General features: G+C 33.8%; 1 protein-coding gene across 3 annotated transcripts in view; it reads right to left on the minus strand.

Moving 5' to 3' along the window:
* LOC105193061 (exonuclease mut-7 homolog) overlaps nt 1–3,150 on the minus strand; it is a 28,283-nt gene extending 25,133 nt beyond the window's left edge. The window contains exons 1-3 of one of the 3 annotated variants that reach the window (XM_039455211.1): nt 3,007–3,150; nt 2,630–2,936; nt 2,384–2,524 (exon numbers count right to left, since the gene is read on the minus strand). In XM_039455211.1, the coding sequence (XP_039311145.1) occupies nt 2,384–2,524; nt 2,630–2,708 (220 nt within the window). In that variant the 5' untranslated portion in view covers nt 2,709–2,936; nt 3,007–3,150. Of the gene's footprint in view, nt 1–2,383; nt 2,525–2,629 lie in introns of all 3 variants that reach the window. The other 2 variants (XM_026140137.2, XM_039455213.1) reach the window with 2 other exon arrangements.
* Nucleotides 3,151–12,391: the final 9,241 nt, after the last annotated feature.

Consider the following 12,391-nt stretch of genomic DNA (forward strand, 5'->3'; position numbering starts at 1 on the left):
AACATAAATAACTCAGTGTGTACGTAGAAAGTATCTAAAAATAATGTAGATAAAAAGTTAAATAATTGCTAGATATAGTTGTAAAGAAAAGTTACCAATATTAGCAAACCACTTTGTGTTTGGACATTTCTTAAACAAAAGCTAAAAATAAAATTTTATAAACTTTAAGAAGTCTTTCTGGTTCAAAAGCCTCCATGAAAAATTGACTGTTTTTTGAAAGTAGATTGTGAAACTAAACAACCATTTAAGATAAAACATTTTATTTGTTTTGATATAAAGTTTTGTCTTATAAGCTGCAGAGTTAAAATGATATTTCTGCTCTCTGCTAACCTTTCCTGATCCATTGAATTTGACGCATTAAGAAAAATATAAAAATTACGGGAAATTCCCGACGGTCTTGTAATGAAAATAGGTTCATCTTTCTTTTTTACCAATATTCTACATTGGAATGTGCAGTTACTAAATCAACATTTAGGTTAAAACTTTGAAATATAAAAAAATGGCAAAACAAAAAAAAATATGTTATACTTTTCAGCATTTATTGCAACTTCAAAAAAGTTATATAATTGATAAATATAAACAAATTGTAATTCACAAACTGCAAAAAAATGTACAGTAATAATTGTGCAATTTCAAATCAATCAGTCAAGCCATTTTTTTCGAGTCCTGTAATTTTAAAAATGATTTAAAAAAAAAACAACTTTAAAGTTTTAAATTAATTTTCTATGCACACAATCGAAACATTTCCTTATCAATCGTTAATCTATTTCAGAACTATAAAGTAGGATTTGAAAAAAGAAAATTTTTTTTTTATTTTATCAATTAGACTTCTGAATACAAACTATGTTCTATTAAATAGTATAGTTTTTATAATACTGTATTTTGTAATAATTAACATTTTCACAATATAATAAGAGCATCTAAGAAAATGGATTCCAAAACTGGCACTGTAGGCAGTAATATCAGAATTCAAACATCCATATGGAAAGAATTAACTACCAAATAAATTGTTAACTAATACAAAAAATTTGTATGTATTAGTCAACAAAGTTTATAAAATTAAAAAATTAAAATTAGATTGTCCCACTTTTTACGTCTTTTGGCATCTTATTAGAGTATACATAAATCTGTCATACTATTATTACTATTATTACCTTAAGGTATAAAAGAAAATATGAAAAAGTTTATGGAACATCTATCAACATTGTAGCTAAAGATTTCATAGTTAAATTGTCTCACAAAAAGATATATCTCTTTACACTGCACAGCGATTTTATGTTCCAAACCATACTACAAAGAAAATGTGAAAAAAAGAAACAAAACAATTTTATTAAGTTACAAACATGTGAGATGATCTAATATTATATTTATTGTAATTATATTTAAACTATGCAATTTGCAAATTGTGCAAACTTTTGCTTTTCAAAAATTTGTTTTTAACCCATTTTACATAGAAAAAAGCTATGAATGTATAAACTGTCCATTTTGATTTAATTATTTAAGAAGATTATGTTTTTATCAGTATTAATGCAATGTTTAACAGTGAATGTTTAACATCCAAAACATAAGGGAATCTTTAGAAAGGCTTTGCCAGTATTAATAACTTCCCTGTATATTTTAGTTTTTTCCTAAAAATTAAAGCTGCACATAGAAATTAATTTATTGTGTCATTTCTTACCTTTGACACAAATAAACAATATCATGCCACAAAAGAGGCAGTCTTTTGGGGGGGGATGCTAGCAACAGTTCTATTTTACCAATTATATGCAATATTTTTCACATAAAGTAACCTTTTTGTTATTTACACAGAATTATAAATCCTTTTCTACCATTAGCTCCTCACACATATTTTTGGTTACCTTCCTTTTCACATATAAGTTTGTAGGACCCTATAACTTTGACATGCTATATCTATGAACATAAAGCATATTTTTTAGCTCGTAATATATAAAATTGATACCTCAGAGTCTGATAAAGATGATAAATAAGACTTGAATCGAAAATATTTTATTTCCAAGTAATTTCAATTTTTTTTAATTGTATTGCAAAAAATCATAAAAAATAAGTACTCGCACAAAGTACATCAGACTCATGTGAAGAAAGCTTATAGAGTTAAAGTTCAAAGAAATTTCGACAAAAATATTAAAATTCCAGTATTGAACTTTTTTAAAGTATAAGTTAACAGTTACAACCTACATAAATCAGACTTCTTCCTAAAATAAGCTAATATTCCTTTCACATAATTTTTTTGTACTTAGCAATCATCCCTTATAAATTTTTTATATAAATTACATATTACAAGTTACTATTGTAAATTATGTACTGTAAAAGCTGCATTACAAAATATATATCATAAAAGCTATAATTAAATTAGGTTGCAAACCTGCAAACGCAAGCGATTTGCTATTCGTCATGTGATCAAAATCCGAGATGTTGACAAGAATTCTCAATGTGCTGAGATATGGATTTGGTGCCGTCTCGAAGTAATCCGTCAACGTTTTACTGACACCATCGCACTTCTTCCCTGCGATTCATACGAATGTACGTTTAATGCACGCGATCAAACAACGTATGAAAAAATTTGGAAAAAAGTAACAAAAAATACAAGAGGATAAAATTAAATGCTTACATAGTGCCCACATTCGATGCAGGCTATCAAGCCACGTCTTCGTGGCCTCATCTATGGAAGAAAAAAACAACAAATCCATATCGATATTCTAACAATTTATCACTCAAGAATTCTTGGAGATTTTCGTCGACCGGGTACACTGCACATCGGCTGTCGAAAATATCGTGTATCCGGATGTTCTCGCTTCGGAGACACTTTGAGAATCGATGATGGTATAGAAGACCATAAAAGAACACAAATACTCGGAATATAAGAAACAACGGAATGACAAAGGGTTGATATTCATTTGACAACCACGACGCAATATCTATGGAAAAAAACCGATGAGAAAAACGTTAGCCGGGGCTTCACCTGTCCGTACTTGTGCCCTGTCGTACCCTCTGAAGTTTGCGCCACTGCAGTGTTGTTAGAGGAATCATTTTTTTGCACATGCGCATTCGAGTGTAGCATCAATGCCGTATACCCAAGGACTTTTGCCTCGTGCCCACAGGACGCGGCAAGGCTTGCCGCGCGGCGGAAGTTGGCATGGTAGCCAATCATGAAGTTGAACTCGATCCAACTTTTGCCGCGAGGCGGAAATTATATCCAGGCGAACGAGACGTTGATTGGCTATCGAAATATTCCTCAGCCAACTTCTGCCGCGCGGCAAGCCTTGCCGCGTCCTGTGGGCACGAGGCATTTGATAGCGTTTTTCATTGAGAAAACTAGTGCGCACTGAATGTGCACTTGCTGCAGGTAATTGGGTGTTTCCGTTGGCACCGTCATCGCGCGAACCGAAACGTCCAATTGCCAGCGGCGAGTGCACACTCATAGCGTTATTCATTGGGAAAACTAGTGCGCACTGAGTGTGCACTCGCCGCTGACAATTGGATGTTTCGGTTCGCGCGATGACGGTGCCAACGGAAACGCCAAATTACCTGCAGCAAGTGCACATTCAGTGCGCACTAGTTTTCCCAATGAAAAACGCTATGATTCTGTCCATGGAGAAATTTACCAAACTGAGAAGTCACCACTTTCTACATACTCGCAGTTTATGGCTGTGTTCCTTTTTTACTGGCAGTGCAGTAAATGTGACGTCATGACAGTACACTGTCACAACTGTTCCAATATTACTGCATTACTGCCAGCACTGCTATAGCATCGTATTTCGGAACAGCATAGGCTGCGTTCCGAAATTCACTGCCAGTACTGAAAATCTATAGTATACGTAACATGAACTATAGATTTTCAGTACTTGCAGTGTATATCGGAACGCAGCCATAGTAGCCATATTGCACTGTAGCTACCTCACCTTGGAAGCTGCAGTAGTCACAGTGGCAATATGGCTACCATTCATGACGTCATTGATGTTACTAGATGCTGTCGCAGTGCGCTGCGTACCAATAACGGAACGGATTTTTGACCACTGCCAGTACTGGCAGTTATATCGGAACACAGCCTATGATTAATGTAACGTCTAGAGCTTATTGGTCGTTACGTTAATCATAAACTGTAAGTATGTAGAAAGATAGCGACTTTTTAGTTTGGAAAATTTCCCCATGGACAGAATCAAAGTTCTTGGGTGTACTAAAAAGCCTCGCACATGAAATGCATAACATAACATAAGAACAACATAAAGACCGATAGACCAATGAAAATGTTATGTAAATCAATATGACGACTTTATGCTGGATGCTCATTGGCCCATCGGTCTTATATTGTGCTTACGTTATGCATTTCATGTGCGAGGCCCTTAAACTGCGTTCAAAAACACCAAAGACTTGTTTTCTATTTCTGGTGAAGGATCTCACACATGAAATCCATAAAGCCCGTATCAGACTACGCATTGAAGATTGAGATTGAAGATTAAAGATTGAAATTTGACCAATCAAAACAAGGAAATTTTAACTCCTTTTATTTTGATTGGCCAGAGCTCAATCTTTAATCTTCAATCTCAATCTTCAATGCGTAGTCTGATACGGGCTTAACACAACATAAGCACAACATAAGACTGATGGACCAATGAGCATCCAGCATAAAGTTGTCATATTGATTTACATAACATTTTTATTGGTCCGTCGGTCTTATCATGATGTAAGAAGAAAGGTGAAACAAGTAACCAGATGCGCAGTAAACCATACTCTAGACCAATCAGAACTGGGTCCAAATTTTGAGATTAAGGCTGCGGTCCATTTAGTACTTCTGAACGCTCTGAATGCTACGCTCTAAACGCTACGCTATGATCGGTCCATTAGTGTTACCAATATTACAATCACTACACAAGTGGACCAGTTTGTAGCAGTTGTAGCACTTGAATCAACTAGCCGCGGTTTATCCAAATTTAATAATGGAATCAGTTCCAATTTTAGTAAATGTTTATAATACATTCAACGATATAATATCTTATATATATGATAATGAGGAAGAAGAAATAGAATTTTGCTTAATGAGTTATGAATCGAAGAAAACGAAGAACGCCTAAAATTGAAGGTTATGTAGAACGTAGCAAAAACAAAGAAAGTTAATGATAATAATTCCTTTTTATTGTCAATTGATATATCATGTTTAAACATGTATGAACACAAATACGGCCCCAAACAAACTATTGATGAAGCCAACAGCGGTTTGAGCGCGAATCGAAATACGGCTCAAGTCGTAATTTCCCGCCAAATATTGAAACGCTCCAGCTAACCCATCTCCCGAGGTGAGGCAGTTAGAGGGTGCTTTCCAGCTACGACACAAATCGACACTATGTAATGCAGTGTCCATTAGTGTAAGAGAGAAAATTTTAGTTGTCTTACTCACACTAATGAACACTGTGTTACACAGTGTCGACTTGTGTCGTAGCTGGAAAGCACCTAGAGCGAATCGAGAGCGAAAACGATGACGTATTGATGACGTAATAAGAGCTATTGGGAGCGTTCCGAAGCGTCAAATAGACCATTCATATCAGGGTGCCGTCACATGGAGCGTAACTTGCGTAGCGTAATTTGCGTATTTTAGTAACTTACTAAAATATGTTACGCCATTTAAAAGTCTTCTTTCACATGAAGCGTATTTCGCGGATTTTTGAATGAATGAATGTTTATTTTCTTCAGCTACATACAGCCAGGAAGAGGGACTTGGTTTACAAAAGATCTTATCTCACACATCCTTCCATACTATGCATGCATGCATGGTGGGCGCAGTTTGCAAGCGTCTCTCTCTAATTCTTTGCCCTCTCACTTATTTTTTGACCGTAAGTCCCCATGTGTACCAACCTTGTTTAACTCCGTAAAGTTGTTACAACTGAATGTGTTTGTTTTCGTTGCACGCACGTCATTTAGTATTCTTTCGGTCTCTTTTTATCATATACGTGCGTGAATGTAGTATGATTGCACTTATCGTATAATTATAATAAAATGTACATTAAATTCGATATAAAAAACGTATGGAAGATGTCGATAATTTTGAAAAGAAAATCTTAAGATTCATCTCCACAATGCTAAAACTCGGTGCAACTTTTCGAGCTGAGAACTGTGTGATCAATTAGCTTGTCACTTTTCCGTAAAAGCTAAACATTGATTGGTTACAAACTTTTCGATCTGAGAACTCGGACCGATTTCTAGCCATTTCTAGCATCGCGGGCTTTTATAAATAAACTTTTCCGTAGTAATCAAAGAATATCGTAATATTATTACAATTTCTAAGAGCTGGTTTTAAAATCTCCTGTTTGTGACCAATTCAGTACCAATTGTAATTGATTATTTCTGGTCAATTTCATTTAACGACAACTACGATATGTAAGATAATAATAAAGTATATAAATGTAAGATAATATTAAAGGAAAAAAACTAATATAATAAAGGATAATAATAAACGACTTTTATTTATATAAAAAAAAACTCTGATATATTTAAACCAATGGTTTCGCGCTCGTGTTATAAATCACAGATTAATTATAGGCCGTAAACAAGCAAGACGATTATTAATTTAATAAATTTATTAAAATCTAAAAAGATTGTGATTACGAAACGTTTCGGTCTTACTTGACCTTCTTCAGCCGTAACGTTAACATTAAATGTTAACTACTATCTTTTTGAACATATTTTTTATTTATTTTTCTACTCGTATATAAGTACGAGTTCGTACCAAACATTAATTATAATATTTCATCGAGAATGCATTGATAGTATTCGATATTTTCTTTAACAAGTGTAATTATTTTGTGTATTACATAATTTTCTTGGGAAAAGTAGTCACCATGAAAATTTATAAAGCATTTTTCAACAATTTTACTAATATGAATTAATTCATCAGAGGGATACATTATTTGGTACCCTTCAGAGACATAATGATATGTATCAGGTATGAGAGAAAAGGACACAACGAACATATAGCAGAGTGTGACAAAGATGCAATCAAAACAGTTGTAGTAACCTGATATCATCAAACATTTAGTTTTTCGTAGTTGGCAGACTTGGGGACTTACAGTCTCTCGATGCGAAAAAGGGGCGTGATTTGCGAGTTTCGCACACACCATGTCTACTTCCACCATGCATGCATGCGTGCGAGTTTCTTCCCCCCCCTCCCTACGTCCTCCGAAAGTTTCCCCTTTCTTTTCTCCTCCTTTCTTTGATTAACTCTTTCTTCTCTTCTCATGTCTTACCTCTCCCTACTTAAAACTAGAATATAAATATCTAAGTCTAAATATCTATGTGAGATCTTGGGGTCGATCATGAAACTTTTTCCCTAAGGCGGAAACGTGAAAAGTGAAAATCTTTATCATTGAAGTTAATGGAGAAATTTTTCACTTTTCACGTTTCTGCCTTAAGGAAAAAGTTTCATGATCGACCTCCTTTCTTTGTACTGGCGTTTCAGTTTGTACTATGCTTGTAAAGTCTACTTATTCTATAAACTAATACTAAAACTAAAACTAAAACTATTACTAAACTGTTATTAGATGTTCCTTTTCTATTTCCTTATCTTATCTTTATATACATTATATACATTACGCCCTTGGCCTTGTATCCTACCCTACTACAGACTAAACAAATATCCAATATACAGTATACAATACAATACAATATAATACAGATGATTACATTATGTACAGTATTATTTCTAATTTTCTTCTTTTTCTTACTTTTCTTTATTATTTGAACATCTTATTTCTCCTTTTCCTTGGTTTTTCTCTTCTTTTTTACTTAAGCTTCTCTTTTTCTTTGCTTAAGCTTCTCTTTTTCTTTCCAAAACTTAATTAATAATTCTTCTTTCTTTTCGTCTAACTCCTCATTTTCTAATTTTCTTATTCTATCTCTTACATTTTCTCCTAATCCTACAAACCAATCACCTGTTACCTTACATTCACCTGTAAAATGCTCCATATTGTCTTTCCCCTCCTTACAAAATATACAAATCCTATTTTCCTCCTCTAACCAGTATTTATTATCATTTTCCATGTTTCCGCATCTTAATCTAATTAAAGCCCTTATTCCTTCCCCTCTTTTACCTCCTCTTTCTAATCCTTCTTCTATGTATCTTGGGACCATTTTCTTTTCTGAATTCCTTGTATCTTTTATTATACCTCGCTTCTTTTATTCTGCTTTCTTCTTCTTGCGCTTGTACATCCCTTTCTCTTTCTCTTAGCTCCTCTATTAGATTTCTCTCCGATCTTGGCATGTCATTTATCGCTATTACTCCCCAGCCATTTCTATTATAATACTTTTCTCTTTCTTTACCATATAATTCTTTCCACCCGTCCTTTTCTTTTTCTCTCCAGCATATCTTTACCCATCTCTCCTCCTCCATTTCTTCAATCTTTTCTTCGTACTTTCTTGCTCTAATTCCCCATTCTCCTTTTAACTTTCTTAAACCTAACTCTTTCGTTATTAAATATCTTGGCGTACAAAAATCTAATTTGAACATCCATCTCATATAATCCAAAAGTATCTTTTCTAACTCTTTCCTTTCTAGGAAGAAAGGATAGGAATCCCCATATCTCTACTCCGTATACCATCACGCTTTCTACCAAGTATCTAAATAAAACTCCATCGCCTCGAAAAATCATTTTTGCACATCCTTTCGCCTATACCCCATACTATATTCGCCGCCATCCTTCCCTTTCTCCTTAGCTCTTTTATGTGGCTCGCGTAATCCCCTCTTCTGTTAAACGTGAAACCTAGATACTTAAATTTTTGTACTTCTTCTATTTCCTTTCCTTCCCATGTCCATTTTTTTTTCTTCTCTCTCCCTCCACTATTGAAAACCATAATTTTCGATTTTTCCACATTTAAATCTAGTTTTCTGTCTTTTAGGAATCTCCTTAGCGTTCCCATCATATCCGCCATGGCTTCTTTATTCTTTGCTAGTAAAATCAAGTCGTCTGCATACGCCAAGGACCAAATTCTTTTCTTTTCAATCTTTACCCCCCCTCCCTCTAAATACTTATCAATATCCGCGATATACATGTTGAATAGTATCGGACTCAGAACACACCCCTGTCTTACTCCTTTTCTTGTCTTGAACTCCTCTGTTAGTCCATCTCCCGTCCTAGTTGTTGCCATCGTTTTTTTGTATATTCCCTTCAACCTGTCGATTATGTTTCCGTTTATGCTCCACTCCTCCATCAGTTCCCAAAGCTTTTCTCTGTTTACGTTGTCAAATGCTGCTCTTAGGTCCACGAAGAAGGCGAACACCTTTCTTTCATTTCCATCTTCCTTTCTTTCTCTCTCTCTTTGGACAACATGGCTCAGTATGAAAATGTTGTCCACTGTCCTTCTTCCTTTCCTAAAGCCTGCTTGGCTCTCTGGTATTAGCTCTCTCTCCTCTACTTCCTTTTCCAACCTTCTCCTTATAACTTCTGCGTATACCTTGTAGGCCGTACATAACAGCGCTACTCCTCTATAATTTTCCGCTTTCTCCGTGTCCCCTTTCTTGTGAATTGTCACAATTACACTTTTCTTCCAGTCTTCCGGAATTTCATTCTCCTTCCAGATTTCCTTTACTAAATTCACAAATCTTTTTCTTACTTTTGATCCTCCGTATTTCCAGGCTTCCATCGGAATCCCATCAATACCTGCTGCTTTTCCTTTCTTCAATCTATTTATTGCCGTAATTATTTCTACCTCCTTCAGCTCTTCTTCGTCCCCCACATAGCACGTAATATTGCAGTGATATCACAGCAATATCACTTTTACATTGCAATATTACAAATGAAATATTGCAGAAATATCACGAAATATTATTGTGATATCACAGTAATATCAAAATGTCCGCGAAAACGCATCACTGTAATATTACTGTGATATTTCATAGTAATATTACTGTGATATTTCATAGTAATATTACTGTCGTATTTCAAAATATTTCTGTGATGTTTATGTGATATTTAAATAATATTGCAAGAAATTAAATAAATAAATTATTTTACTTTATTTTATTTTTATTGTTATTCTTAATATTATTTTCATATTGTTATATGTAATATATATTAGACATAGAAAAAAATAATTATATTTATTAAAACAATACAATAATGTAAACGTAATAAATGTTTAACTTACAAAAAAAATCTTTTGTATCCTTTTTTATTTTTGTTAAAAAAGATTCAATTTGAATTATAATTTTAATTTATGTTCAAGATTAAATAACAATACAAAATATTATTTACATGTAAAAATATAAAATTTTATGTGGAACAGCGTTCCACACGTACCCCTTGAAAAAAAAGTTGATAAACTTGTTTCAATAAACTGATTACTGATCAGTAACTGATGATGTTTTATCAGTTAACTGACAAAATATAATCCGTTACTGATCAGAAATCAGTTCATTAAAACAAGTGTATCAACTTTTTTTTCAAGGGACATCACATTGGGAAAAAAATTAGAACGAGTATTCGTTTCCAAATTACAACAAGCAACGATTTTCTTTAAAATCTCACTGAAGTGTGAGCTAGTGAGTCGTGGTGAGTCGGCTCGGTCGGCCGCAGTGGCGTCTAGATATAACACCTGTGGCTGCACTTGATTCACGAGAAGGTCTCCAGCGGCGCGGCCACCTAGCGGTGGTGCCAGCACTCACTTGTTTGCGTGGAGTCTTATACACACGGCGAGACCAAGGTCCGTGGATTGGCGTTGGAGGGGAAGGAAGGTCGTTGCATCCACTTCAACGATGTGGAACGAAAATGGCGGCGGCCATACTTTTACTGCACACTCGCTCACTCACACAACTAATAGCTGTAGTACCTTACTATCTACGTACATACACTAACACTGACTCGCTGTCTCGAAAATGGCGGCTATGCAACGACCTTCCTTCCCCTCCAACGCCAATCCAAGGACCTTGGGCGAGACCGCATAGCGGCTGTGCACGCGCTCACTTGTTTCGTCGTATGTTGTGACGGTCGGTGACCGAGCCGCAACATTATATACATACATATAATTAATGAACATTATAAAATACCTAATTAATGATAGAATATATATAATCATATTTTTTAATAGAGTTGAAAAAAAATGAAATCTAAAGAAAAATTTGTTGGAATTTTAATATTTTAAAAAACTTGAAAAACCTTTTACTGTGGTGTTTAATAGTCTAATCAATATTAATGAATAAACTATTTCACAAAATAATGTACCGAGCAGTAAATATTAAACGACGTAAAAATGTATATTTTTTTCAAAAACTTCTAAATATACTTTAAAATATTTATTGCCAAGTGAATATTAAATGTGTATTAACAAAACTTTTTGTGAACATTTTTTTTTTAAATACCTTATAATAAAAATTTTTAAAAATTAAAATCGATTTTTGTGCTCCTGTAAAAATTATAAATGGTAATAAGACAAATACGAAGGTTTTTCTGTAATTTTTTAATAAAATCATTATTGATCGAGTTGTAAAGCAATAATTAAATTGATAGATTACATAGAAGAGCGTACATTATAGTCTATACATATATACAGTTTAAGGGATAAACTAAGTAAATATCTAAACTAATAATAAAGTTAATTAACTTTTTTTCTTAACTTTCACTTTTATTCCACGAAAGGGCAAAGACATAATTATTTTATTTGTAAGTTGATTTCTTCTATAGGATACCGAAATTACCAAGAATATTAAGGATACTAAAAATATCGAAATTAATCAAAGAGATAGTGACGTTGCATTAATAAGACATAATAAAAACGTCATTTGACATTACCTTGTTCTTTGGAATTAAATATTGCAACAATATATTGCAATGATATCATTGGAATATTTTAATGTTATTATCACTGTGTAATATCACAATAATATTTCTGTGATATTTCTGTGATATCAGTGGAATATTTCAATGTCATTATCACTGTGTAATATCACAGTAATATTTCTGTGATATTTCACAGTAATATGTAATATTTCTGTGATATTGCAATGATTCTGTGATATCACAGAAATATTACGTGCTATGTGGGCCGTTTCCCTTACTTCTTGTTTTTTTGCTTGTTTCTTCTCTTCTGCTCCTCTTCTTTCCTTTTCCCCTTCTGGCACCTCTTCTTCCCCTCCTATTAGTTTTCTAAAATGTTCTGTCCAAGCCTCTTTACTTATCTCATTTTCTATCCAATTTCCTTTTCCTCTTTTCTTATTTATTACTTTCCATACCTCCGCCTCATTCTTCAACTTCCTCAGTTCTTCTTCTTCTTTCGCTTTCCACTTTCTCTTCTTTTCTTCCATGTGTTCTCTATATTTCCTTCTTTCCTCTATAAATCTCTCTCTGTTTAGCTTTCCCACTCTCCAGCTTCTGTAAACTCTGTGGGCTAT

Source organism: Solenopsis invicta, chromosome 11 (assembly GCF_016802725.1).
Source record: "Solenopsis invicta isolate M01_SB chromosome 11, UNIL_Sinv_3.0, whole genome shotgun sequence".
In the NCBI taxonomy this organism is placed as follows: Eukaryota; Metazoa; Arthropoda; class Insecta; order Hymenoptera; family Formicidae; genus Solenopsis; species Solenopsis invicta.